This window comes from Vipera berus (genome assembly GCF_964194415.1).
Source record: "Vipera berus genome assembly, chromosome: Z".
In the NCBI taxonomy this organism is placed as follows: Eukaryota; Metazoa; Chordata; class Lepidosauria; order Squamata; family Viperidae; genus Vipera; species Vipera berus.
The window spans coordinates 126,053,960-126,078,372 of NC_138205.1; the positions used below are offsets into that span (position 1 = coordinate 126,053,960).

General features: G+C 42.0%; 1 protein-coding gene across 1 annotated transcript in view; it reads right to left on the reverse strand.

The window, feature by feature from the left end:
- LOC308678418 (sodium channel protein type 5 subunit alpha-like) overlaps window positions 1–24,413 on the reverse strand; it is a gene marked incomplete at its 3' end in the record, with an annotated part of 408,240 nt that overhangs the window by 42,659 nt on the left and 341,168 nt on the right. The window contains exon 21 of the mRNA XM_081345599.1: window positions 1,178–1,300. Within this exon, the coding sequence (XP_081201725.1) occupies window positions 1,178–1,300 (123 nt within the window). The remainder of the gene's footprint in view (window positions 1–1,177; window positions 1,301–24,413) is intronic.

Genomic DNA, 24,413 nt, shown 5'->3' on the forward strand with positions numbered 1-24,413 from the left:
TTTAAAGTTAGAAAGGCAGTGAAAAAAGTGACTTAATGACCAGTTTTCATACTTATGTCTCTTGCAGCATCCCCATGGTCACGTGATCAGAATTTGCAAGCTAGGCAACTGGCATGGATTTATGACGGTTGCACTGCCCTAGAGTCATGTGATAACCATTAATATTCCCAGATGGCTTCTGACAAGCAAAATTAAGGTGGGGGAAGGGGGGAAGTCAGATTTGCATAATGACCACATGTTTCACTTAACAATTGCATTGGTTTGCTAAACAACTGTAACTCCAACACTGCTCCAACACTGGAGGTTTTTAAGAAGAGACTAGACAGCCATTTGCCTGAAATGGTATAAGGTTTCCTGCCTGAGCAGGGGGTTGGACTAGATGACCTCCAAGGCCCCTTCCAACTTTATTATTATTATTATTTATTATTATTATTATTATTATTATTATTATTATTATTATTATTATTATTATTATTATTATTATTATTATTATTATTATTAAAAGATTGTAAAATGGGGCGAAACTCACTTAACAACAGCCACCTAGCCATAGCAACAGAAATTTTGGGATCAGTCCTTGGTCATAAGACAAGGACTACCTGTAGTCTAATTTTATGATGTAATGAGGCTTTTTTTACAGCAGCTTTTTTCCTTATTTTCCTGTTTGATTTGTTTATCTCTTGTGTATTCTTAATCATGGTTTTTAGTTTCAGGTTTTATACAAGCCCACTTGGGGGAAAACGTCTCATAAGGGCAAGGGGAAAATTAATAGACAGGGGATCTGATTGGAAGTTGTGCTAACTGAGGTTTGGTTCTTAACTAGATGACAGGGGTTTTTTTTGTAAACAAGACCTGAACCGGGATTAGCTCAGAATGGAATCCACCAAAGACGGGATCAGTCCAAGCCAAAGATAATTCAACAAGCCAGCGGTCTAAACTTTTTAGCAGCAGCAGCAGGAAGAGAAGGAGGGGGGGGGGAAGAGAGTTCCACTGCAGGGTACGGGATCAGCACCAATCATTTCACATAAAGCCTGGCATGAAAGATGAGAACAGAAAGACCACAAATACACAGATGATGGGATGGAGGAAGGGCCTCACAGCATGCTGCAGGATGCTCATGGACAGAGAGGCTCTGCTGATGGGTCTTGTAGTAGTTGTTTTGAAATTGAAATCTTACCCTCATCCCTTCAAATCGTGAGAGTGCTCTTAAAGGTCTCAGAGCTCTGAGGGTCCTAAGGGATTTAATGGGACCCATTTCGGAGTATCCAAGAGAACTAGCTATGAGGCTTATTAGTGAGACCTGAAGGGAGACACAAAACGAAGAAGTCCAAACTATTAGCAAAAGTCCTACCATTCGGCTTCTCTTCTCCGCATTTGCACCTGTAAAGATAAACCTGGTTAATTGACTGAGGAAGCAAGAACCTAAATTGGAGGGAAATTAACCATTAACTCATGGGGGAGGGGGAAGCCGCTGCTACAGAAATATATATATTTTTTCCAGGACACAGAGCTATTGATTTCCAATGCAAAATGAAACCCAAGAATTAGGAACTGTCAAAAGCAATAGGACGATATCGATCTGCCTGCAATTCCCATTCTCCCCTCTAGATGACCACACTGAGCTCCAAAGAATGTCAAAATTCCTCAAAAGAGAAGGAGGAGAAACCTGGGAGGGAGAATCAGTTTTGCTTTCCGCTATTTTCCTCTGACAGAAAAAGTAGCCATGTAGTATCATCCTAATTTTGCATATAGTTTTGTACTTTGAAGATAAATCGCCTGAATATTATAAAGGATCTGTCTGTCTGTCTGTCTATCTTATATTTCTTTCTCTTTTTCTCTTTCTCTGTCTATCCATCCAACCTATCTATTTCTCTCTCTCTGTGTCTCTCTCTCTTATTTCTCTATTTCTTTCTCTCTCTCTTTCTCTTTCCCTCTCTCTCTTTCTCTTTCTCTGTCCGTCCTATCTATTTCTTCTCTCTCTCTCTCCTATTATCTATCTATCTATCTATCCATCCATCCACCCATTCTTTCTTTCTCTCTTTCTCTCTGTCCTCTTATTTTTTTCTCTCCCTTTCTCTCTCTCCCTCTATCTCTCTATCTCTATCTTTTTCTCTTTCTTTCTTTTTCTTATCTATCTATCTATCTGTCTATCTATCTGTCTGTCTGTCTGTCTGTCTGTCTGTCTGTCTGTCTGTTTATCCATCAATCCAATCTATTTCTTTCTCTTCTTCTCTTCTTCTATCTCTTTCCTCCTTCACTATCTATCTATCTATCCATCTATCAATCCTTATCCATCTATCATCTATCCTCACACACAGACATGCACACCTATACATTACACACACACACACACACACACACACACACACACATCACACCCACGTGCCCTTCACCCCACACAGCGGCTGCAACACTGCTGTTGCCATAGAACTTAGTCTGCCTGGGAGATCCTTCCCCTGAAAAATTATACAGTTAGCGCTGATTGGAAAATGAAGCTGCCATGTTTGCTGCTGTTCCCTGCAAGAGACAGAGAGAGAGAGGGAGAGAGGGAGAGGGAGAGAGAGAGAGAGAGAGAGAGAAGGTGATTGTTATTTTAGAGGAACACACTGCATAGACATGGAAAGGTTTCAACCCTTACCCTTATGCTCTCAAACCGGGACAAGGCTCGGAGGGGCCTCAAGGCCCTGAGTGTTCGTAGTGATTTCATAGCAGCCAGGTGGTCATAACCGAGAATTGTAGCTATCTGGCAAATAACTGAAATCTGTGCAGATTGAATGGAATTTGAAATTATTGTTCAAGATAAGCAACAACAGGATTTTTTTTTTAAAAAAAAAAAAGAAAGAAAGGGGGGAAAAAGACAGGGTGAAAAATAGTGACTTAGGGAAAGATTCCAATAACCAGGATAGATTTCAATAATTTCAAAAACAGCATGAATGTGGATTGTGAATGAAGGTGGGCTATGTTTGTAAGAAGTATCAAATTATACTTGTAGGAAAGTCATTTCTCCCCAGCTTGATTCTAGAAAACAAGGGAGGGAGAGGAAGGAAGGAAGGAAGGAAGGAAGGAAGGAAGGAAGGAAGGAAGGAAGGAAGGAAGGAAGGAAGGAAGGAAGGAAGGAAGGAAGGAAGGAAGGAAGGAAGGAAAAAAAAGTTGTGTGGCAGAATTAAGTCTGAGGGAAAAGTTCTAGCCTTTGGCTCCAAAAGCTGGAGCCATTGATGAAAAAAGAGAGGGAGATAAATAAATTCTGATTAAAATGCGGAGTGGGGAAGGAGAATCTGAAGAGCACAGCGATCAGAACAGAGGGCGATAGGGAAGGTGCCGTAATCTTTCTTCAAACAACTGTCTGGAAATTACATCACACGATTCCCAGTGAGACAAAATAGGCGGTCGCTAACTTTTCTTCTGCTTTGCAATCTGAAAAAAGGCGGGCTGTGGAAATGAAGTCGTGGGAGGAAGTTTTAGTCCAACACCAAACTCTTCGGCTAGGCAATTTCACAATTGCTATCACAGCAAGCATCCTTTTTTCCCTTCTTCCTTTCTTAGAGATATCTTAGACCAGAGGTTCTCAACCTGTGGTTTGCAGAGGAGTCCACAAAGGCTTTCTAGCGCTTTAAATCTTGGATTAAGTCTTGGTGGTCCATGGTGAAGAAAATATTGAGAACCGCTGATCTAGCCCACGCCCATCCCTACAAAACTACCAACAAGTGGCCATCCAACTTCTGTTTGAAAACCCAAGCAAGCAGAGGTCCCTTGATTTAGGGAGACCATTCCCCTGCTTAGCAGCTGTGTACCATGCAGAAGGCCTTCCTATTCTTCAGCCGGAAGGTTTTTTCCCCCCTTTAAATCTCACCTCTTTAGTCTTTGTCTTCAGTTGCAACAGAAGACAGGTTTGCCCTCTCTTTCATAATATTGCATGACAGTTATGAGAACCCAGCCCTTTATTGCAATAACTCCCACACTTACTACATTTGGGATAGCCAAATGGAAGAAAACCAGGGATGATTAGAATCTGTTGAATGACAGCAAACATGGTTAGAGCACTGTGGGGGGAAGCTAAGGTCTGTTTGATCAAGAAGATTTTGTGAAAGCACCTTGTATTATACTCTTACGCAGACAGCTTATACATAATGTCTGCTGCAGGATGGCTGAAATATATATGAAGAAAATGGATGCTGGAATTCATCTCAGTTATTTTAGGGAGACGTTTGGGGAAGGAAGGAAGGAAGGAAAGAAGGAAGGAAGGAAGGAAGGAAGGAAGGAGAATGAGAAAAAGAACAGAGTAAGGAAGGAAGGGAAAATGGGGAAGAGTGAGGGAGGGAGGGAGGAAGGAAGGGAGAATGGGAAAAAAGAGAGTGAGGAAGGAAGGAAGGAAGGAAGGAAGGAAGGAAGGAAGGAAGGAAGGAAGGAAGGAAGGAGAATGAGAAAAAGAACAGAGTAAGGAAGGAAGGGAAAATGGGGAAGAGTGAGGGAGGGAGGAAGGAAGGGAGAATGGGAAAAAGAGAGTGAGGAAGGAAGGAAGGAAGGAAGGAAGGAAGGAAGGAAGGAAGGAAGGAAGGAAGGAAGGAAGGAAGGAAGGAAGGAAAGAAGAATGGGAAAGTGAGTGAGTGAGTAAGGAAGGAAGGTAAAACTAGCATGTTGAATTTTATTTGTATGTAACTCTACCGTAATTCCATTCCAATGAACTTAATACCAGCTCATTTATGGTGATTTTCAGCTTTGTTTAGTGAATAAGTTTTCTTTGCTTGCATCAGGAACGTAACAGAAGACAGGCAATTATCTCTTTTCAGCACAACATATGGGAAAGTTTGCTGCTCAAGGCCGGTGAGTCAGTTCCTCTGCCAGTTCCCCCTATATATGCACTCCTTGTATCTAAAACGTGGGGTAGGACCATACTCCAGTTGACTGGCTGAGATGGGGGTGGGGGATTCAAAGGATGAAGTGCCAAGAAGAAAGGAATGTTCACCTACCCTTATATTCATACAACCGTGATCATTTTTTTTAAAAAAAATAATAATAATGTAAGTTGCCTTATACCACACCATACAATTTGTCCATTTAACAGAGGAGTCCCCACCTTTTCTGGTTCAGTGGACACATTTAAAATTTAAAATGCATACAAATTGGCTACTGTAAAGGTCAGTCATAAAATACCCATTTCCCTAAAGAGCAAAATGGGTCCGATTGTCCTCTGACTTCTCCTCTATCTTGACAAGACTTCACTGGGGTACTTACAGTTCTTCCCTGTGACTTTTAAGGGGCTTGCAGTCCCCCTTTCTAAGCAAAGCACCAGTTATACCAGGGGTGTCAAACTCAATTTCATGGAGGGCCGCATCAGCATTGCGGTTGCCCTCAGGGGGCCGGGTGGGTGTGGCCTGGGTGGGCGTGGCCTAATGGGTGGGCGTGGCTAGAGTGCGTATGGCCTACTGGGTGGGCATGGCCAGCTCTACATCGTTCGCATCAAGGGTGCCTATGGGGGGTCTGGGCAGGAGTGGGACAGATCTGGGGGTCTCTGGCAGGAGGAGGGTCTCTGGGCCAGGGCCAAGGCAGTGGGGGCCGTTCCCTCACTGTTTCCAGGATGGCTTCGCGGGCCGCATGAAACCACTTTGCGGGCCGGATCCGGCCCCCGGGCCTTGTGTTTGACATGTCTGAGTTATAGCATGGATTATTCAGACTCCTAAATTTTTATGTCTTTGGAAGTCATGTAGGATTCAGAGGCATTCCTGGAAATAAAAGATCATCTTTAAGACTGGCGTGTTGCTTTGCACTATTTGCACTATTTCCTTTCCCTTCCTCTCTATTTAAAAATTGGTGGGACACCCTGCAAAATGTAATAATGAATAATGAAGCTAAGCTGATTGCTGAGATACTGATCAATTTGGTGAACCCCCAATATGCTTCTCTTTCTCTTCTATACCTTCTCTTATTGGTATCATTATTATGATTATAATCAGTTTGTTGTTTTGTATGTTGATTAAGAGCTTATGCACCGGAGACAAATTCGTTGTGTGTTTAATCGTATTCGGCCAAATAAAGTTTTCGGTTCTGTTCTATTTTGTTCTGTTCTGTTCTATAGGTAGTCCTTGATTTACAACAGTTTATTTAGTGAGTGCTCAAAGTTACAAGATCACTGAAAAAAGGGACTTATGGCTTTTTTTCCACACTTCCGACGTTGCATCCTCGTGGTCATTTGCACAAAACTTGAATGCTTGGCAACTAGTTCGTGTATATGATAGTTGCAATGTCCCAAGGACATGTGATCCTCTTTTGTGATCTTCTGGCAAGCAAAGTCAATGGGGAAGCCAGATTCACAATGTATTACTAACTTTACAACTTCAGTGAACAACTATGGCAATAAAGCTCATAAAATAGGGAAAATCCATTTATCAACTGTCTCACTTAACAACAGAAATTTTGGGCTCAATTGTGGTTACAAGTTGAGGACCGCCTCTATTCTATTCTATTCTATTCTATTCTATTCTATTCTGTTCTGTTCTGTTCTGTTCTGTTCTGTTCTGTTCTGTTTTGTTTTCTATTCTATTCTGTTCTGTTCTGTTTTCTATTCTATTCTATTCTATTCTATTCTATTCTATTCTGTTCTGTTCTGTTCTGTTCTGTTCTGTTCTGTTCTCTATTCTATTCTATTCTATTCTGTTCTGTTCTGTTCTGTTCTGTTTTCTATTCTCTTCTGTTCTGTTCTGTTCTATTCTATTCTCTTCTGTTTTCTATTCTATTCTATTCTATTCTATTCTATTCTATTCTGTTCTGTTCTGTTCTGTTCTGTTTTCTATTCTATTCTATTCTATTCTATTCTATTCTATTCTATTCTATTCTATTCTATTCTATTCTATTCTATTCTATTCTATAAAACATTAGGATCCTCAAGAATAGATTGAATTAGTTTGTTAAGGTCTTGTAAACAAGACTTGCTCTTTTTTCTTTGAATTTAAGTCCTTTTTCAATGAAGGAGATGGCTACTCTGGCAATTGGTAGTTCAAAAGGCAGCGGTTGTGTTACTGCCCTGCTGACAGATTTTCACTATATTTATTCCAAGAATTCATTATAAAGGATTGCATTATCAGCAAGGCCTTGAAAAACAAGAGATTTTCCATGGGTCAAAACAACCTGTCTATATCACTGTTGATGATTTTGAAAGAATTTCATTTCTCTTTGATAAATTGTGTTTCTAAGAGAAATTCAAACAACATAAGTCTTAAATTGTGAGGTTGATTCAATGTGACCTGATTTTTTTATTTATTTTTTAAAGGCAGATTTCAAAATGCATACTCACTGTCTTGAGCAAGCAGAGAAAAATGAATATCTGTGCTTTTCAATGACACTTTCATCCACCCATTTCCCCTTTGACTAACTCAACACTAATTGTTAAGACTGGCTTCCTTTGGTGGATTTATTTGATCCTTTCTCTTCCTCTGAATGTCACATTCATAATCTCCTCTTGCTGAAATGTCACTCTATGGAAGTCTCCATAGTAAAAGATCTTCTGAGATATCCAAAACAGAGTTGTAACTTTTAGCTCATTTCTTAGGGATAGAAGTATTTACAGAACTTGTTTTATGACACTGGAGAAACCAATGAGTTTAGTCTACTGAGAAATAGAATTAGTTGTTCAAGTTGGCCAAGGTCATTAATTAAGTGTAACATTCCTTTCTGTTATTCTTCCTTGGCTTCTGTATCTGTTTATATTTTGTTTCTGACCTAAACTAACTTGAGTAGCAATGTCACACTTAGACATTATGAGACAAAAAAAGTAGGAGGCAATTGTTTTTTTCTAGCACACTTCTTGTGAAAAAAAGGATTGGAGATCAGACGTAGATTAGTGTAATGGTTGACCATAAAAACATAAAATTCCTAGATTTAGAAAAAGGTCACTGAGGTTATTAAGTCCAAACCTTTGCTTAGTTCATAATAAATAAATTATTTATTTATATAAATTATCCCCCCCAGATTGCTTATCCAGTCTTCCCTTGAATGCATAAAGGAGAGCCCACCATCCTGATGGTCAATTGATTCCATTGCCTATCCACTGTTTCATATACTGCAGATAGTCTTTGACTTACAACCATTCATTTAATGACCATTTGAAGTTAAAACAGCATTAAAAAGAGTGACCTATGACCATTCTTCTCACTTACAACCACTGCAGCATCCCCATGATCTCAAGATCAAAATTCAGATGCTTGGCAATTGGCTCGTATTTATGATGGTTGCAATGTCATGTAATCATCTTTTGCGACTTTTTATAAGCAGAGTCAATGGGGAAGCCAGGTTCACTTTACAACCATGTTACTAACTTAACAACTGCAGTGATTCACTTAGCAACTGTGGCAAAATGAGGTAAAATTCGCACTTAGCAATAGAAATTCTGGGCTGAATTGTGGTTGTGAGTCAAGGGCTTTCTGTATTTCATATTCCTTCATATCCATATCATATTTATATTCCTATCAAGGAACTACCAAGAACACTGTTAACCACTTGTTTATATACAAGAACAAGCCACTTTGTATATAAGCAGAAAGCAATTCCCATCCCCTTCTAAGCACTGATGATATTATCTAGTTTGTAAAGAAATGTATACAAGAAGAGAGCACCAAGGACTGCATAGTTCTCCTCCTCCTCCTCCTCCTCCTCCTCCTCCTCCTCTATACAAACCTCATTCCCTTCTGATGTTACCTAACTGACTAATGAAATGTCTGCAAGAAAACAACCAAGCTCAGAGAACACCAAGGACCACATAATCATCATCCTCTTCTTCCTCCTCTTCCTCTCTACAAAACCTCACTCCCTTCTAGCATTGATCATATTACCTGGTTTGATAATGCAAGAAAATAACCAGGTTCAGAGAGCACCAAGCATTCCACTTAGTCCACTAACCAAGGTCTTCCTGTTCTTTGACTTTTCCTTTCTTCTCTGTAACATCTTTTTCAGACCCTGATGAAACCTAGCATATTCCAGAGCCTTGGTGGAGCAGTGAGCTAATGCCTCCTTAAGTAACACCAGCTGCCTGCCATTAGCGCAGGTTCGAGTCCCACCAGGCTCAAGGTTGACTCAGCCTTCCATCCTTCTGAGGTAGGTAAAATGAGGACCCAGATTGTTGGGGGCAATAAGCTGACTTTGTAATAATGCCGCTTGGGGGGGCCTGAAAGCCCTAATAAGCAGGCATATACATAGAATGAAGGCTATTGCTAAGCACATTGGTTTGTGCTTAAATTGTAAGCCGCCCTGAGTCTTCGGAGAAGGGCGGGATATAAATGGGATTAAAATAAAAAATAAATAAATAAAAAATCCCCCCCCACTCATTCTTTTCTTCTCATGCCTAATCCTGTTTGAAGTTAGTCGCTCTTCATAGCTGCATTGGTTCCCTTGACCATTCTTGCCTTTCTCTGAAGCTGTTCCTGTTTTCCTAAATCCTTCTTCAGATGTGCGTCTAGACCAGGGGTATCAAACTCAATTTCATTGAGGGCCGCATCAGCATTGCGGTTGCCCTCAAGGGGCCGGGTGGGTATGGCCAGGGTGGGCGTGGCCTACTGGGTGGGCGTGGCTAGAGTGCATATGGCCTACTGGGTGGGCGTGGCCAGCTCTACAACGTTCGCATCAAGGGTGCCTATGGGGGCCTGGGCAGGAGTGGGACAGATCTGAGGGTCTCTGGCAGAAGGAGGGTCTCTGGGGCAGGGCCAAGGCAGTGGGGGCCGTTCCCTCACTGTTTCCAGGATGGTTTCGCGGGCCACATGAAACCACTTTGCGGGCCGGATCTGGCCCCCGGGCCTTGTGTTTGACATGTCTGGTCTAGACGTAGTCACAATGTTTGAGGTTGTTAAGAACTAAGTAAAACAGTTTCTTCTTGTGATTTTGGAAATTACATATATGATTATGAAGCCTAAAATTGCATTTGCACTACCCTTGCTGTCTTACATTCAGCTTCTAATTGGCTCCTACTTCAAGACCTTTTACACAAATACTGTTAAAATGCCAGCAAGTGTTCCCTTCTATACAAGTCCATTTAATTTCTATTTCCTAAGTCAGGGACTTTGCAATTGATAAATGCGATTCTGTAATTTCCAGTCCATTTCTTTAACTTATCAAGATCACTTTGAATTATGTCATATGTCCTAGATATGGCTGGCTCTTAAAGCCACTCAACAGTAGGAAGCATAATTTGGGTGGTTAAGTTCGAGGTGACAGGTTGCATAATTCCTATTTCTCCTAGGAACAGCACTAGGAAGCCATTCAGTCCTAATGCAACGCTCATTAGTTCTCTATTTATTTCTGACGTTTTTTGTTTTTTTTTCTTTTACTTTAGCAAGCAAGAGCAAAAGACCACTATTTTTATAAGTTTGGCATTTGGACAAACTAAAGCCACCAGCATTCAACCCACTCGCTATTGACAGTTATTAATATTAATAATAATGGGATATGTAAAAATAGAAATATGAAATATAAATAAATAATAACAGTTCTCCTACTTCTTTTGGTCTGCTTCAACAAATGAAGCATCACTTGGGTGATTGCACCTGAACAAGGGAACAACTCAGGACCTTGACTTGGAAAAGCTGATTGATAGATTTATTAGATTTTTATCCTGCCTTTATAAGTAACCCTAGGTGGTAAACAAACATGATACCCTTTTTTCCTATCTTCCCTAGAAGTGGGTTGGCTGGTAGCTCAAAGTTATCCAGTGGGCTTTCATGGCTAAGGCAAGATTAGAACTCACAGTGTCCTCGTGATTGGCCCAAAAACACCTAGCCCATTGTCATGCTAAGGTGGACTAGAACTCACAGTCTCCTGGTGATTGGCCCAAAGTCACCCAGCCCATACCCCAGTGGTGGGATTCAGCCGGTATGCACCACTTCAGCAGAACCGGTAGCTAATTTTTTGTTGCCCAGGCAACAAAAATGGACTTCTGGAAACAGCATCCACACAGAGAACTGGTTGTTCACATATTTGAATCCCACCACTGCCATACTTTACTTTCATACCTAAGGTAGAACTAGAACTCAGAGTCTCCTGGTTTCTAGCTTGATAAGTAATAGACCAAGCTGGCTTATGGTGGAAGGAGAAGTATTGTTTACAAAGAGGTTTCTGCTCTTCTTTCAATTCCTCTTCATACTCATATTTTCTACATATGTGTCTTTGTCAATTCTGAGCTAGAAATGGACCACTTCTGTCATATATTCACACACAGAGATCTATCTGTGAAGTTCAACATCCCAGTCCACTCTATGTCCAAACCAATGGTGTCATCCTTTCATAAGCAGTATTTTAACAGATTTGGAGAAGAAGGAAATGCATAAAGTAAAATTCATTGTCCAAGTTATGGAACGGAAGCAGTCCAAAACCATCAATTAATGAAAGCAAAGAGTATCATTTCTACCAACTGTGACAAAGAATCAACACAGAACATAAATGTTGAAAATTGCTACTGTCTTAAGCACTTTTCTTGAGCGGCATCAGATTTTTGTTAAATCACATGATGTTAACAACAATTTGGCAGGAAAGACAAATTGTCAAAAGGCTAATTAGTCAACACTTCTTTTCATGTCACTGTGAATGTGTTTGTTTAGTGACAAAGTTGTGGTACTTCAAACAATCTATTTTGCATCTCCTCCCACCTCATTTTATTGTGCATCCTAATTGTGATCCAACAAAACTTAGAGCTGATTGATCCAGGCAACCAATGGAAGGCAGCAAAGAGAGACAGAAAGGCTATCAATAAAGGAGAATATTTGTCGTTCAGGGTTAAAATGAGAACTAAGCATCCACAGAACATCCTTGATGTTCTCTGAGTTTGGCTGTTTTGTTGCAGACATTTTACTACTTGATGAGATAGCACCATCAATCCTAATTGGGAATGCTTGTTTGTTCTCAATTTATAATTAGGACAGGTTAAGCCTGTCCTAAAATTGGGAGCAAACCCCACTCCATACAAGCACTGGTGATGTTACGCAGATAGATAATGAAACATCTACAAGAAAACAAGCAAGTTCATAGACCATCAAGGGCTCCACAGAAAGCCCCAGTTTGGGGTTAGTTGTAGGAAAGTGCAATGCTGCTTTTATTATTTGCCCAATATCTGCTGTACCCTTTCCCCAGTCACAGCTATCACAATGGCATCTGCTCAGCCAAGGGTGTGATAACCATTGTGGTACTAGAATAGAATAACAGCATTTGTCTTGTATTTGGTGTTTGGAGATGGTTCTCAAAAGGGGACAGTACCTGGGTTCAGAAGCTAAACAAGTCAGGCCTAGTTATTGTTTGGATGAGAGACCACCAAGGGACCACAAGGCCATAAACTAGGTTGAAAAGTGGAGGGAAAACAAATCTCCCTCCCCCCACCCCAAAAAGTCATGGAAACAATTTCCACATGTTGCCAGGAAAGCTATACAAACTTGTGTACGAAATCACCAGGAATCAACATTAATTTGAAGGAGACTTTACTCTCTTCTCTTTACTTTCTAGGTGTAGCCAAGGCGATGAAGGATTACTGATGCCAGCAGGGGAAAATAAACTAAAATGCCAGCTTTGGGATTTCATAGAAGTGAACAATCAGATTGTTCTCACTTTTCCTAATTTCAGAAACTTAAGCAAGTTTGGACCAAGTTACTTACCATATCCCAATGCTGTTTTGGTTAGATTGCAAAGTCAAAAACTATTCTAGGAGCAAGCAAGGGCAAAAACTCTTTTATATTGCTGCAGGAATATGTCCTTTGAGACATCCAAGTTGGCTCTTGAAACAAAGCAGAGTGCAGAAATTAAATTACCTATCAATAGAAGATAATTTTTGTAGCTCAGGATTGAACTGTGGGGTCCCTGATGCTCTCTGAGCTTGGTTATTTTCTTGCAGATGTTTCATTACCAAAATAGGTAACATTATCAGTGCTAGTAAAGAAATAGGGTTTGCTCCCATTTTATATACTAGTGGCTTGCCCTGTCAGTGCTGGTGGAAGTGGATTTGGTGGTTCCTTGATTTGGCTGCTGCTTACTGCTTACTTACTCACTCTGTTGTCTGAGTGGATAGTTTCTTGTTTGGGGTATTGTTGGCTTCTTGATTGTTTAGTGTTAATCTTAGTATTGTTGTTGTTGTTGTTAGTTGCAAAGTCGTGTCTGACCCATCGCGACCCTATGGACAACGTTCCTCCAGGCCTTCCTGTCCTCTACCATCTTCTGGAGTCCATTTAAGCTCACGCCTACTGCTTCAGTGACTCCATCCAGCCACCTCATTCTCTGTCGTCCCCTTCTTCTCTTGCCCTCCATCTTTCCCAGCATTAGGCTCTTCTCCAGTGAGTCCTTCCTTCTCATTAGGTGGTATTTGAGTTTTAGCTTCAGGATCTGGCCTTCTAAAGAGCAGTCAGGGTTGATCTCCTCTTGGACTGACCGGTTTGATCGCCTTGCAGTCCAAAGGACTCGCAGGAGTCTTCTCCAGCACCATAGTTCAAAGGCCTCAATTCTTTGGCACTCAGCCTTTCTTATGGTTCAAATTTCACAGCCATACATTGCAGCTGGGAGGACCATAGCCTTGACTATACGCACTTTTGTCGACAGGGTGATGTCTCTGTTTTTTAGTGTGCTGTCTAGATTTGCCATGGCTTTCCTCCCCAGGAGCAAGCGTCTTTTAATTTCTTGGCTACAGTTCCCATCTGCGGTGATCTTGGAGCCCAGGAAAATAAAATCTGTCACTACCTCCATTTCTTCCCCATCTATTTGCCAGGAATTGAGAGGGCCGGATGCCATGATCTTGGTTTTCTTAATGTTAAGTTTCAAATCTTAGTATTAATCTCTGCTTATCTGGATGCTGATTGCTGGTGAGGAAGGTCTTTTTGTTTCCTTTTTACCTTTTTGTCTCTTTCAAATGGTATGTAGATGTTGTTTATCTCTATGTGCCTGTGGATGGCTAGTTCTCCCTTTTTTATTTTTACAAAATTTCACTTGATCTGGGAAAATTGCAATGATGGTAATGAAAAATTTTGCTATTGAATTTTGAGGGAGTGATCGGGAATGGGTGTTACATTAAAATTAAACTGGCAAGGACAACAGTGCAATCTAAACCTGGCCCTTTTTATATATCTGTGCTCTGCACAATGCACATTAAAAATGGGCGGGGCTTCAATTGTACCCTTTATCTGGATATTTTGCATTCTCCACCCCACCGTCTGGAGATGCCCTTGCTTGGAAGATTGCTATAGTGCAGGGGTCTCCAAACTTGGCAACTTCATGATTTGTGGACTTCAACTCCCAGAATTCCCCAGCCAGCATGGGTGGCTACAGAATTCTGGGGGTTGATGTCCACAAGTTTTAAAGTTGCCAAGTCTGGACACACATGGTATAGGGGCTTCTAAAATATGATTGGAAGGAAAATTCAAGAGCTGTAGGTTGCTTGTCCCTGTCCCAGAACCTCTTAAGAATTTAATCCTTAAATTAATCTGATTGATTTCATTTTTGGAAGCATTCCTATTCCCTAACTTCCCCTAAATAAATTTGGGAAGTCATCTCAGTCAATATTCAGATGCCGTAATATAAATCCTTATTCATTCAATTAACTTTTAAATCATAAAAACAGTGCTTGTTCTTATATCATTTTAATTGGCTGTTGGTCTTATTTTATTTGATATGATAATTATTTTTAAAACTAATGGTCATTTCATTACTTTTAAAACCTGAAGGCTCTTTTTTTTGACCATATGATCAAAGGAGTGTAGTTTGCTTTTGTGGTCATCACAAACCACTTTGTTGCTAGAAAATGGACTTGGTGGGAAGAAAAACAGGACATCAAAAGATCCGAAATGATGATTTGGCATTTTAATTTCTCTAGTTCCAAACTGTGCCAATAGTTCAAATTCACTAGGTCTAGAATAAAATAGGATCTGTGCAGAAGTGATCTGTTAAGCATCAGAGATTGTATTAATAGAAGAGAATCCGTGTAGCTCAGGGTTGAACTGTGGAATCCTTAGTGCTCTCTGAACTTGGTTTATTTATTTATTTTATTTATTTTATTTTAATTCCATTTATATCCCGCCCTTCTCCGAAGACTCAGGGCGGCTTACAAGCTTAGCAGTAGCCTTCATTCTATGTATATGCCTGCTTATTAGGGCTTTCACACACACACCCCCAAGCGGCATTATTACAAAGTCAGCTTAATTGCCCCCAACAATCTGGGTCCTCATTTTACCTACCTCGGAAGGATGGAAGGCTGAGTCAACCTTGAGCCTGGTGGGATGCGAACCTGCACTAATTGCAGGCAGCTGGTGTTACTTAAGGAGGCATTAGCCCACTGCTCCACCAAGGCTCTGTGTTGTTTTCTTGCAGACATTTCATTACCAATCTAGGTAATACGATCAATGCTAAAAAGGAATGGGGTTCGCAGAAAAGAGGAGGGGGAGGAGGGGGAGAGAGGACAATGCAGTGCTTGGTGCTCTTTGAGCGTGGTTGTCTTCTTGTAAACATTTCTTTACCAAACTAGGTAATATCATCAGTGTTATACAGAAGCAGAGTTTGCCCTGTCAATGTTGGTGGGAATTGTTGTTTACAGTAGTTCCTTGCTATTGTTTACTATTTGATTGCTTGAGTAAATAGTTTTTTAAATGGGGTACTGTTTCCTTCCTGATTATTGATCTAGTATTAATCTTAGTGTTTGTTGTTGTTAGCTGCGAAGTCGTGTCCGACCCATCGCGACCCTATGGACAACGTTCCTCCAGGCTTTCCTGTCCTCTACCATCTTCTGGAGTCCATTTAAGCTCACGCCTACTGCTTCAGTGACTCCATCCAGCCACCTCGTTCTCTGTCGTCCCTTTCTTCTCTTGCCCTCAACCTTTCCCAGCATTAGGCTCTTCTCCAGTGAGTCCTTCCTTCTCATTAGGTGGCCAAAGTATTTGAGTTTCATCTTCAGGATCTGGCCTTCTAAAGAGCAGTCAGGGTTGATCTCCTCTAGGACTGACCGGTTTGATCGCCCTGCAGTCCAAGGGACTCGGAGGAGTCTTCTCCAGCACCATAGTTCAAAGGCTTCAATTCTTTGGCGCTCAGCCTTTCTTATGGTCCAACTTTCACTGCCATACATTGCAACTGGGAAGACCATAGCCTTGACTATACGCACTTTTGTTGACAGGGTGATGTCTCTCCTTTTTAGTGTGCTCTCTAGATTTCCCATGGCTTTCCTCCCAAGGAGCAAGCGTCTTTTAATTTCTTGACTACAGTCCCCATCTGCAGTGATCTTGGAGCCCAGGAAAATAAAATCTGTCACTACCTCCATTTCTTCCCCATCTATTTGCCAGGAATTGAGAGGGCCGGATGCCATGATCTCGGTTTTCTATCTTAGTGTTAATCTCTGTTTATATGGGTGTTATTCCTGGTGAGGAAGCATTTTGGTCTTTTTGTTTCCTTTTTATCTTTTTAATTGCCTCTTTCAAATTGTATGTAGATGTTGTTTATGTCTATGTGTCTGTGGATGGCCAATTTGTCAGAGGGCCAGATTTCAAGGAATTTGCTAGTGTTTCTGGACTTGCTTGGTCTAAGATGCTCACAGTTGAAACAAGACATTGAGATTCTAGTGCAGATAAGAGCAACAAAAATGATTAAGGGACTGGCAGCTAAAAAATATGAAAAATGGTTGCAGGAATTGGATACGTCTAGTTCAGTGATGGCGAACCTTTTAGAGACCGAGTGCCCAAACTGCAACCCAAAACCCACTTATGTATCATTGCGTGCCATGTGGGCATGGCCCTTTGGGTGGGCGTGGCCCTTTGGGTGGGCGTGGCTGCAGTGGTAACAGCAAACTGGGTGGGACTAAAAAGTTCAATCAATCAATTCCAACTTTGCGAGATCTTTTTTTCCCCCGTGAGAAGTTGAAATTGATTGATTGAACCTTTTTTTTCTTGCACACGGCAGCGGAGGCCTAAAGTGAAAAAGTTTTATAAAATCCAGCTGAAGGCCTACGGCTGGGACAACGGCACGCGTGCCCACAGAGAGGGCTCTGCGTGCCACCTTTGGCACCTGTGCCCTAGGTTCACCACCACGGGTCTAGTTTAATGAAAAAAAGGACAAGGGGAGACATGATACCAGTGTTCCAATATTTGAGAGGCTGCCACAAAGAAGAGAGATTCAACCCATTCTCCAAAGCGCCTGAAGGCAGGACAAGAAGCAACGGATGGAAACTAATCAAGGGGAGAAGCAACCTAGAACTAAGGAGAAACTTCCTGACAGTTAGAATGATCAACCAGGGGAACAACTTGCCTACAAAAGTTCTAGGTGCATCAACAGGTTTTTAAGAAGAGACTGGACAACCATTTGTCTGAAATGGTATAGGGCAGACATGTCAAACTCACGACGTCACGTGACATTGTGCCACATATCGGGACGGTTTTCCCATTGCTGGCAATGGGGTGGGCGCGGCTTCTGGATGACACCCCTGGTATAGGGTTTCCTGCCTGAGTAGGGGGTTGGACTAGAAGATCTCCAAGGTCCCTTCCAATTCTTATTCTGCAATCTAGTTTGTCAAGTCTGTCCGTATGTTGTGGATTTAGGGAATTTTCATCATGTCTTGGGTTTACACACCTAGCTACCCTCTCGTTAGAAGGAAGAAGTAGGGAGCGTAAATAACACTTTATGTGTCTTACTAAATACTGTAGGTCTCTCTCTTTCAGCCCTCTCCAAAGGCACCATATTAGAGTAGATACATCATTAGTGCTCCATTTGATGCCTCATTTTTCCTGGAAGCACTCTGCAATTTCCCCCACCTACTCCTTTTTACAAAGATGAGTAGGAAATTCAATACCTTTTCAAAAGAAACTTTAAAACAGCTCCACAAAAGAATGGCATAAAAAAAAGGGGGGACCTGCTTTGAATTTGGCTAGAGCTCTTTGAGAATAAGTGATTATAGTAGATTGCCCAATTACTGCTCAGGCCACACAAACTGCATCTTGCTAATCAACTGGAGAAAGAAAATTCAGAAAACAATTAAAGTCATTTCACGCCATCAATATATTTACTCCATATGGCAGCTTCATTTTGAAGATGATGTGGCAGACGGCTGGCTTTCAACTAGGTTCCTGAATAAGAAGTTGCTTAGTAGCTAATCAAATGCTCTGCCAAGGGTTACCTCTTTTTCTTGGCTCCTCTTGTAGGAATTTTCTGAAATCTGTATGACAGGCAAGTGTGAGAAATTCTTATTTGGATCTTTCCTCTGTAATAAGCTGAAGTATTACAAATCTGAAGTAGACACCCAGAAAGGGACATGGAGTTGATCAGGATTCTGATAACTCTGACAACTGGTCTAAAGGTTCTTATGTTGAAATAACAAAAATAAAATTCAGGCCTTAAGCAGGACTCCAGAGTTGTGGTAACCTTGATAAAGAAACCACAAGCTTGCAGCGGAACAGGTGATCATAATCACGGGATGCGTGCACAAGAATTTTTGTTATATCTGTACTTTATCTCTTATATGCTGTGTTCCTGTTATGTAATTAAATGAAACTAAAAAAGTGGTGGGATGCGGTGGTTCAGTGGGTTAGGACGCTGAGCTTGTCGATCAGAAGGTCGGCAGTTTGGCGGGTCGAATCCCGAGTGCCGCGTAACAGAGTGAGCGCCTGTTACTCGTCCCAGCTTCTGCCAACCTAGCAGTTCGAAAGCACATAAAAATGCAAGTAGAAAAATAGGGACCACTCCGGTGGGAAGGTAACAGCGTTCCGTGAGCCTTTGGCATCTAGTCATGCCGGCCACATGACCATGGAGACGTCCTCGGACAAGCGCTGGCTCTTCGGCTTTGAAACGGAGATGAGCACCGGCCCCTAGAGTTGGAAACGACTAGCACGCATGTGCGGGGGAACCTTTACCTTTACCTTTAAAAAAGCCACAGGTAAGTCCTCGACTTACAACAATTTGTTTAGTAACCATTGGAAGTTACAACGGCACTGGAAAAAGAGACTTATGACTGCATTTCACACTTATGACTGTTGCAGCATCCTCACGGTCATGTGATCAAAATTCGACGCTTGGCAACTGACTCATATTTATGACGGTTGCAGTGTCCCGGGGTCATGTGATAACCTTTTGCAACTTTCTGACAAGCAAAATCAATGGGGGAACCAGATTCACTTAACAACCACGTTACTAACTTAACAACTGCAGTGATTCACTTAATAACTGCGATTTGCTGCAGCAAAAAACCTCCTAAAATTGGCACAACTCACTTAATGGCTGCATTGCTTAGTAATGAAAATGGTTGCAAGTCAAGGTCTAGCTATGTATTTTTTTTGTTAAGGATAGCCACAATTTTTCTATATTCATTTACATAGCAAAAGTAACTTTTCTTAAATTGAGCTAATTTATTTATTTTTATTTATTTTATTTCCATTTATATCCCGCCCTTCTCCGAAGACTCAGGGCGGCTTACAAAGCTTAGCAGTAGCCTTCATTCTATGTATATGCCTGCTTATTAGGGCTTTCACACACACACCCCAAGCGGCATTATTACAAAGTCAGCTTAATTGCCCCCAACAATCTGGGTCCTCATTTTACCTACCTCGGAAGGATGGAAGGCTGAGTCAACCTTGAGCCTGGTGGGAGTCGAACCTGCACTAACTGCAGGCAGCTGGTGTTACTTAAGGAGGCATTAGCCCACTGCGCCACCAAGGCTGCGCCTTGGTGGCGCCACCAATGGATTTCCTGAATTCAAATGAATTCAAATGAATTCAAATTCACCAATGCATTTCCTGAATTCAAATATGGACTTAAATTTCCTCTACCTAAACAATTAGCACAAATAATGGGATATCTCGTCTTGTCCTGCATGCTGTGGCTGGTTGTCATTTTCCCTTCGTCTTGGTTGTGCCTTCACAACCAATAATGCAACTCTTTTACATAGCTTTTTCCCGTTATTCCTCCCTTTTGCAGGAGAGGCAAAATTCTGTGATGTTTTAGACTCCATTATCAAAGCACATCTTCAGGGATTCTCTCCTGGACAAAAATAGACTTTGTTTGATGGATTACTGTAGCTTCTCGGATGCCCAGCTTTACAAGAAGAATTGGCTTCAGTTATGCACAGAGATGAAACGGTCTTGGCCGTCTCTACATACCTGAATCAACGATCTGATTGGGCTAAAGCAAGGGGGGGGCAAAGGAAGGGGGGAGGCTGCAGGGGTTAATTTAAAAGGAAAATTGGTTTTAGCTGCCCTTTTAAATTGCTTTTGCCTTCAGAAGCAAAGCATACTTGACATGGGCTTCCCCTGACTAAGAATGGCTGTGAATCTGCATAAGTTCCTTTTATTGGTATGAATTTAGGAAGCTTTGCAAAAATTTTCATAAGCATAAAAGAAACAACAATCTCGAGTCAAATGCAAGAACTAGAAGTAAAACAGAAACCTGATCAATTAGGTTTGGCATGCTGCCAAAAGGGTTCTCAAAATTTATTTATGAAATAAAAAATGGATTTTTTTTAGTGTGGCAGTCCTTGACTTGCAACCATTCATTAATGACCATTTGATGTCATAATGGCACTGCAAAAAGTGATTTGCAACTGATATAGTGTCCATAGTAACATGGATGCTTGGCAACTGGCATGTGGTTACAATAGCAGCAGCATCCCAGGGTCACGTAATCACCATTTGTGACCTTCCCAGTTAGCTTCTGATAAGCAAAGTCAATGGGGAAAGCTAGAATAGCTTAATGATTTCAGTGATTCATTTAGTGACTGTGGTTATTTGCTAAAGAACCATGGCCAAAAAAAGTTTGTAAGTTTAGGCATGACTCACTTTACAAACACCTTGCTTAACGACAGAAATTGTGGTCCCAGTTGCAATTGTAAATTGAGGACTACTTGTATGTCAATGAATTCAGGTTCTACCCACCCCAAGTTTTCTTTAAAAACCCATTGAAGAGGTGAGTTCAAAGTTTTCAAAATTGGGGAAAGTTGCAATTTGGACTAATACAGAAGGACAAACCATAAGAAAGGCTGAGCGCCAAAGAATTGAGGCCTTTGAACTCTGGTGCTGGAGAAGACTCCTGCGAGTCCCTTGGACTGCAAGGCGATCAAACCGGTCAGTCCTAGAGGAGATCAACCCTGACTGCTCTTTAGAAGGCCAGATCCTGAAGCTAAAACTCAAATACTTTGGCCACCTAATGAGAAGGAAGGACTCACTGGAGAAGAGCCTAATGCTGGGAAAGATGGAGGGCAATAGAAGAAGGGGACGACAGAGAATGAGGTGGCTGGATGGAGTCACTGAAGCAGTAGGCGTGAGCTTAAATGGACTCCAGAAGATGGTAGAGGACAGGAAGGCCTGGAGGAACATTGTCCATAGGGTCGCGATGGGTCAGACACCACTTCGCAACTAACAAAAACAACAAAGAAGGACAAAGGGCTTGCTTTTATTTTATTTTCACCAAGCAAGGACCAATATTTGCCAATTTCCTCAAAAAGAAATTGGGGAAAATTAACAAAAAGTATTTGTCTATTCCTACTCTTGAGTTTCACATAAAAGGCATTGAGAAGCAGACTAATGAAATAAGCTTTTTTAAAAAAATCCCATTTATATCCCGCCCTTCTCCGAAGACTCAGGGCGGCTTACAATCTAAAGCGCAATGTGCTTAGCAATGTGCTAAGTAATAAAAGGCTGTGCTTACTGTTATGTACTGGGCTCGTGAGGAATACCACGTGGGTTGCTGGAGCAGCTAACGGCTCTCCAGCAACCCAGACAAGTCTCCTGTGCTGCAATTGGCTATCTCCAGGCGGCAATGGTTGATTCAAACCTATTGGCTGCCACCTAGGGGCTAGATTATATATTGCGGCTTGTTGCAGCCATTTCCCCAGTACAGTTTCTACACGAATAAAACTATGAGTTACCCTGTACTCCGTTCCGCGTCTTCATTCCTGCACCAAAAAACCGCTATTTAACAGTGGCGACGAGGATGGGATCCTGCTTCACCAAATAAAGAGCTGGAGTCTATGAGGGAAAGGCAGCACACGCTAGAGGGAAGAGGCATTTCCCCCCCCCCCTTCTCAAGGTCAGCTAGCAAGCTACGCTGGTGACCTCATGCTCAGTGGACTCATTCCCTGAGCTTGAAGCAGGATCCGGAAGAATGCAGGATCCAGCAAGAGAGAATGCCGAAGGTTGGCAAACTGCGAGAGTTCGACGTGAAACACCCAGAGGAATGGCCATCATATTTATTGCAAGTAGAAAACTACCTCAGAGCTGATCAGATCGCGGAAGAAGGACTGAAGGCCGCAACGCTACTCTGCGTGTGCAGCCCAGCAACCTTTGATTTAGCCAAGAACCTTTTCACATTGACACCAATCGAAGCGGTCTCCTATGCAGATCTCAAAAAGAAGCTAACCAGGCACTTCCAGCCCAAGATGTCCAAAATGGCTTGGCGGTTCAAGTTCGACCAAAAAGTGCAGCAGCCGGATGAATCAGCTTCAGAGTTCATAGCGGGCCTGAGGCAGGCCACATGCCTTTGCAAATTTTCAAATTTAGAAGAACGTCTACAAGATCGGCTCGTCTGCAGCCTACGGGACAGAACGCTTCAGCAGAGACTATTTGCTAGGCCAAATTTAACGTTTTCTGAAGCACAAGATGAGGTGATGACCAATGAAGCTGCTGGGGGCACTGTGCAAACAGTACAGCCCACCAAATCGACAGAGTTCAAAGAAACAGTCCACCTTCAGGACGCCAAACACACCAGAGAATCTTCCGAGGAAGAAGAACCTGAAATCAACTGACTCCAAAAGCAACCCAACGTGCAACACCGCAACAGCGAGCAGTGAGAAGACAGTTACAAGGCAGTTCTCTTACCGAGATGTAAGGGGTGCGGCAGCAACCATTCTCACGCCAACTGCAGATTTCGTTCAGCCACATGTAGAGCTTGTGGAAGGACCGGCCACATTGCGGTGGTTTGCAGAGCCCGCCAGAGAGACCGGCCACCCAAACACCAGTCGGAAGAGGTACTGGGGCCCAGGGTCCAGTTAGTGTGGGATTTTTTCAGAAGCCGTAGAAGCGTTTGCCGCAACGGGGCTCAACGCCCACTCAAACCCAAACTTAAGCTCATGGCTGAGCTACAAGGAATTCCTTGTAAGATGGAATTGGACTCTGGCTCTGCAGTCTCAATCATTTTTCAAGACACTTTTAACTTCGTGTGTAGGTGCAGTAACAATTGGGCCAAACTAAAACCCTCAGATATAATCCTAATGGACTTTCAAAATGCTCAGGTTAAATTTAAGGGAGAATCCACTTTGTTGGTTAAGTTTAAAGGGTTTTTGGGGCACCTGGATGTAATAGTAGTAGGGGGCCAGAGAACAAGTCTTATTGGACTCGATTGGTTTGATGCCTTAGGTATTCAGATTACTGGCATAAACCAGACACAAACTGCAGACCTCGCGTCAATGTGCGAGGAATACGCGGATGTTTTTGAATCAACACTTGGAACATACACAGGCCCGCCTATCTCATTTAAGCTAGATCCCAACATAGTTCCAATCAGGGTTAAGCCTCATAGGGTCCCCTTTGCCTTAAAACATAAAATTGATTCCGAAATCGATAAGCTTGTAGAACAGAGCATGTTACGGCCTGTTGATGGTGGGGAGTGGGAAACTCCTATAGTCACTCCACTTAAAGCCAATGGGGAAATTCACATTTGTGCTGACTATAAATGCACTCTAAATAAAGCCCTCAAGCAACACACTTACCTGGTGCCAGTGGTCAACCATATTTTAGCCTCCTTGCAAGGGGGTACTATTTTTGCTAAACTTGATTTAGCACAAACCTATCAACAATTGCCGGTTGACGAGGCCACAGCTGCAGCTCAAACAATCATGACTCACAGGGGGGCTTTCAAAGTTAAACACTTACAGTTTGGAGTCAGTGTTGCACCGGGTATTTTTCAGGGAATAATGGAGCGTACACTCAAGGGCATTCAGGGTGTCTGCCCTTATTTTGATAATGTTCTTATTGCAGGGGAATCCCCAGAAGTGCTAGCCAGGAGGCTCAGGGCTGTTTTGCAGAGGCTTCATGAAGCAGGCCACAAATTAAAAAAGAGCAAGTGTAGTATTGGGGTTTCTTCAACAGAATTCCTGGGTTTCCGAATTGATGCTAATGGCATTCACCCCACTGATTCTAAAGTGAAGGCCATTAAAATGGCTCCCAGGCCCAAATCAAAAGGAGAGCTACAAGCATTCTTGGGTCTCCTAAACATCTATCACACATTTCTACCTCATAAAGCTGCAATAGCAGAGCCCCTCCACAGGCTTCTTGATAAGAAAGATCCATGAAAATGGACTAACTTACATGAAAAAAGTTTCCAGGAATTAAAAGCATTATTGTCAGAAAAGTCCACTGTAACTCACTACAAAGAGTCTAAACCTGTATGTCTTGCATGTGATGCATCTCCCTATGGCAGACATGTCAAACACAAGGCCCGGGGGC